The sequence below is a fragment of the Anolis carolinensis genome, unplaced genomic scaffold (genome assembly GCF_035594765.1).
Source record: "Anolis carolinensis isolate JA03-04 unplaced genomic scaffold, rAnoCar3.1.pri scaffold_7, whole genome shotgun sequence".
NCBI classification, from domain to species: Eukaryota; Metazoa; Chordata; class Lepidosauria; order Squamata; family Dactyloidae; genus Anolis; species Anolis carolinensis.
The window spans coordinates 27480409-27485181 of NW_026943818.1; the positions used below are offsets into that span (position 1 = coordinate 27480409).

The following is a 4773-nucleotide window of genomic DNA, read 5'->3' on the forward strand; positions in this document are numbered from 1 at the left end:
AACTGGATTAGCTTGACTCCACACTGCCATATAATCCACTTCAGTGTGCATTTTATCCAGCTGTGAAGAAGGGGCCTCATATAATTCTAAGCAGATAATATGAGATTATCAATATACAGTAGACTCTCACTTATCCAACATAAACAGGCCGGCAGGATAAGTGAATATGTTGGATAATAAGAAGGGATTCAGGAAAAGCCGATTAAACATCAAATTAGGTAATCGTTATAAAATTAAGCACCAAAACATCATATTATACAACAAATTTGATAGAAAAATTAGTTCCATGCGCAATAATGCTATGTAGTAATTATTGTTCTGTATTTACAAATTTACCACTAAAATTTCACAATGAATTAAAAACACTGACTACAAAAACATTGGTTATGAAAAGGCAGACCGCGTTGGATAACCCAGAACATTGTATGAGCGAATGTTGGGTAAGTGAGATTCTACTTTAATATGAAATAATTACTGAGATAGAATAATGCAGAACAATATAATCTCTAAAACCAGGACAGTAAATAAAGAGCAACACTCTGAAAGCAGAGAAACTGGAAATTCCACAAAGGAAACAATCAGGGCCAGCTGACACCTCCCAAGAAAGGATTCTTCCAGAAAGGAAGCTGAGAAGGGAGTGAAGCACTTTGTATTAGCAAAGTCATTATTATTATTATTATTATTATTATTATTATTGTGTTGCGGTCAACCGTGAAAATGAATACAATCTGGCTCCAAGTATTCAAAAACACTAAAATCAGAATATATAAAAATTAATGTGGTATAATAAAACAGAACAATACAAACAGTGCAAATTAGATAATCTGTGGAAGAGGCCTAAGTGAGGCCTAAGTCTGCCTGTCCCCTAACTGAACCCCTAACTGCTCTCCCTCTAATTAGGACTTTATTTTTCTTTTCTTTTTATTGTATCAACCTAGAGGCGTGGATGATGGGTTGTGTTGTCAAATTTCGAGGTGGGGGGGCCTGTAGTTTTGTTGTTTTGTGGGTCGCCGTGATGCCATTACTCTTTTATATATATAGTTAATATAATATAATACAATAATACGAATGGGCCTAAAAGGGAACCGAGAAGTGGTTTCAAATGCCTGTCATCAGAAACCATGGCAAGATCTTGCCAAACAAGGCGAGATCGGACCCAACAAATGACAAAGTGGCCGCGGATTGGGACACCCTTTCCCTCGAAAAACCACGACCTGAAGAAACGGTGGTATCAGTTTAAGAAAGGCCACCCCGTTCCCGAATGCAATGGGACGGGAGCGGGAAAGAAAGCCACCTTCGGATCCGGTTGCGAAAATAGACTTTAATGTAATAAATAAATCAGGGAATGATCCCGTCCCGTACAAACATGCAAGGGAATCGGCTCTGGTAGAAAAAGGAAAACACGGGACGTATCTTTTGGCCGTGACAGTCGCCCTCGGTCGCCCACCCGCTTTCCATCCCCGTAGAAGTGCTTGGCAGCTTAGAATCTCACATAAGGCAGGCTGGAGACCCGGATCCGCTCCGGGTTTTAGTCCGAACTGGAGCGACATTAAGATTTGCCCAGCGTGGCTTCCATTGAATCCGTTCCGGGTTTTAGTCCGAACTCTAATATCCTTGCAATGTGTTCAGAGGGCGGATGAATCCGCTCCGGGTTTCGGTCCGAACAGGAGTGACACTAAGATTCCCCAGCATGGTTTCTATTGTATCCGTTCCGGGTTTTAGTCCGAACTTTAACGACTCTACGATCCTTGCAATGCGGTTCAGTGTTCCGAGGATGACTGAATCCGCTCCGGGTTTTAGTCCGAACTTTAATGACTCTACGATCCTTGCAATGCGGTTCAGTGTTCCGAGGATGACTGAATCCGCTCCGGGTTTTAGTCCGAACTTTAATGACTCTACGATCCTTGCAATGCGGTTCAGTGTTCCGAGGATGACTGAATCTGCTCCGGGTTTTAGTCCGAACTTTAATGACTCTATGATCCTTGCAATGCGGTTCAGTGTTCCGAGGATGACTGAATCCGCTCCGGGTTTTAGTCCGAACTTTAATGACTCTACGATCCTTGCAATGCGGTTCAGTGTTCTGAGGATGACTGAATCCGCTCCGGGTTTAAGTCCGAACTTTAACAACTCTGAGATCCTTGCAATCTGGCCCAGCATAACTTTCTGTGTTCAGAGGATCACTCAATCCGCTCCGGGTTTCAGTCCGAGCTTTCAAGGTGCGAAGACCACCAGTTTAGTGAATCCATTCCGTGTTTTTAGTCCAAACTTTATATGACCCATGTTTGGGTTGCTGAACCCATTTCGGATTTTAGTTGATTCCTTGGTTTCAATGGAATCCGTTCTGGGTTTTTAGTCCGAAATTTAAAGAAGCCCAGATTCCTTTCGTGTGGTCCAGCATGGCTTGCATGAAAAACCGTGCTGGGTTTTAGTCCGAATCCTTAAATAATTTAATGTCCGATCCCGGAATGGGTGCCGTTCTTCCGAAGTTCGGGCTAAAACCCAAAACACATACGGGATCGGCGCAGAACCCATTCGTTTGGCACAGTTTTGAGAAGGAGGGAAACGGGGTTGTCCACGTGTGGCTTGGAGTGGATCCCTCAGGATGGACGCTGAGGAAGAAAGAAAAGAAGGAAGGAAGGAAGGAAGGAAGGAAGGAAGGAAGGAAGGAAGGAAGGAGAGATAGAAAGAGGGAGGGAGGAAAGAAGGAAAGAGAGAAGAAAGAAAGAAAGAAAGAGGGAAGGAAGGAAAGAGAGATAGAATGAGGGAGGAAAGAAAGAAAGAGGGAGGAAAGAAAAAAGGGAGGAAAGAAAAAAGAAAGAAAGGAAGAAAGAAAGAAAGAAAGAAAGAAAGAGGGAAGGAAGGAAAAAGAGATAGAAAAAGGGAGGAAAGAAAGAAAGAGGGAGGAAAGAAAAAAGGGAGGAAAGAAAGAAAGAAAGAAAGAAAGAAAGAGGGAAGGAAGGAAAGAGAGATAGAAAGAGAGAGGAAAGAAAGAAAGAGGGAGGAAATAAAAAAGGGAGGAAAGAAAGAAAGAAAGAAAGAAAGGAAAGATAGAAAGAAAGAAAGAAAGAAAGAAAGAGGGAAGGAAGGAAAGAGAGATAGAAAGAGGGAGGAAAGAAAGAAAGAGGGAGGAAAGAAAAAAAGGGAGGAAAGAAAGAAAGAAAGAAAGAAAGAAAGAAAGAGGGAAGGAAAGAGAGATAGAAAAAGGGAGGAAAGAAACAAAGAGGGAGGAAAGAAAAAAAGGGAGGAAAGAAAGAAAGAATGAAAGAAAGAAGGAAAGAAAGAAAGAAAGAAAGAAAGAAAGAGGGAAGGAAGGAAAGAGAGATAGAAAAAGGGAGGAAAGAAAGAAAGAGGGAGGAAAGAAAAAAAGGGAGGAAAGAAAGAAAGAAAGAAAGAAAGAGGGAAGGAAGGAAAGAGAGATAGAAAGAGGGAGGAAAGAAAGAAAGAGGGAGGAAAGAAAAAAAGGGAGGAAAGAAAGAAAGAGGGAGGAAAGAAAAAAAGGGAGGAAAGAAAGAAAGAGGGAGGAAAGAAAAAAAGGGAGGAAAGAAAGAAAGAAAGAAAGAAAGAGGGAAGGAAGGAAAGAGAGATAGAAAGAGGGAGGAAAGAAAGAAAGAGGGAAGAAAGAAAAAAGGGAGGAAAGAAAGAAAGAAAGAAAGAAAAGAAAAGAAAAGAAAGAGGGAAGGAGGGCAGAAGGAAGGAAGGAAGAGAGTGAGGGAAAAAGAAGGGAGGGAAGGAAGGAAAGAGAGATAGAAAGAGAGAAGGAGGAAAGAAGGAGGGAAGAAAAAAGAAAGAAAGAAAGAAAGAAAGAAAGAAAGAAAGAGGGAAGGAAGGAAAGAGAGATAGAATGAGGGAGGAAAGAAAGAAAGAGGGAGGAAAGAAAAAAGGGAGGAAAGAAAGAAAGAAAGAAAGAAAGAAAGAAAGAAAGAAAGGAAGGAAAGAAAGAAAGAAAGAAAGAAAGAAAGAGGGAAGGAAGGAAAAAGAGATAGAAAAAGGGAGGAAAGAAAGAAAGAGGGAGGAAAGAAAAAAGGGAGGAAAGAAAGAAAGAAAGAAAGAAAGAAAGAAAGAGGGAAGGAAGGAAAGAGAGATAGAAAGAGGGAGGAAAGAAAGAAAGAGGGAGGAAAGAAAAAAGGGAGGAAAGAAAGAAGAAAGAAGAAAGGAAAGAAGAAAGAAAGAAGAAAGAAAGAGGGAAGGAAGGAAAGAGAGATAGAAAGAGGGAGGAAAGAAAGAAAGAGGGAGGAAAGAAAAAAAGGGAGGAAAGAAAGAAAGAAAGAAAGAAAGAGGGAAGGAAAGAGAGATAGAAAAAGGGAGGAAAGAAACAAAGAGGGAGGAAAGAAAAAAAGGGAGGAAAGAAAGAAAGAATGAGAAGAAAGAAAAGGAAAGAAAGAAAGAAAGAAAGAAAGAGGGAAGGAAGGAAAGAGAGATAGAAAAAGGGAGGAAGAAAGAAAGAGGGAGGAAAGAAAAAAGGGGAGGAAAGAAAGAAAGAAAGAAAGAGGGGAAGGAAGGAAAGAGAGATAGAGAGGAGGAAGAAAGAAGGGAGGAAGAAAGGAAAGAAAGAAAGGGAAAGGGAGGAAAGAAAGAAAGAGGGAGGAAAGAAATAAAGGGAGGAAAGAAAGAAGAAAGAGGGAAGAAGGAAAGAGAGATAGAAAGAGGGAGGAAAGAAAGAAAGAGGGAAGAAAGAAAAAAGGGAGGAAAGAAAGAAAGAAAGAAAGAAAAGAAAAGAAAAGAAAGAGGGAAGGAGGGCAGAAGGAAGGAAGGAAGAGAGTGAGGGAAAAGAAG

The 4773-nt window shown here is 40.9% G+C and overlaps 1 protein-coding gene across 5 annotated transcripts in view; it reads right to left on the bottom strand.

Moving 5' to 3' along the window:
* Positions 1–1301: 1301 nt before the first annotated feature.
* tspoap1 (TSPO associated protein 1) overlaps positions 1302–4773 on the bottom strand; it is an 82333-nt gene continuing 78861 nt past the window's right edge. For all 5 annotated transcript variants that reach the window (XM_062959332.1, XM_062959330.1, XM_062959331.1 and 2 more), the window contains one exon: positions 1302–2609. In XM_062959332.1, the coding sequence (XP_062815402.1) occupies positions 2598–2609 (12 nt within the window). In that variant the 3' untranslated portion in view covers positions 1302–2597. The remainder of the gene's footprint in view (positions 2610–4773) is intronic.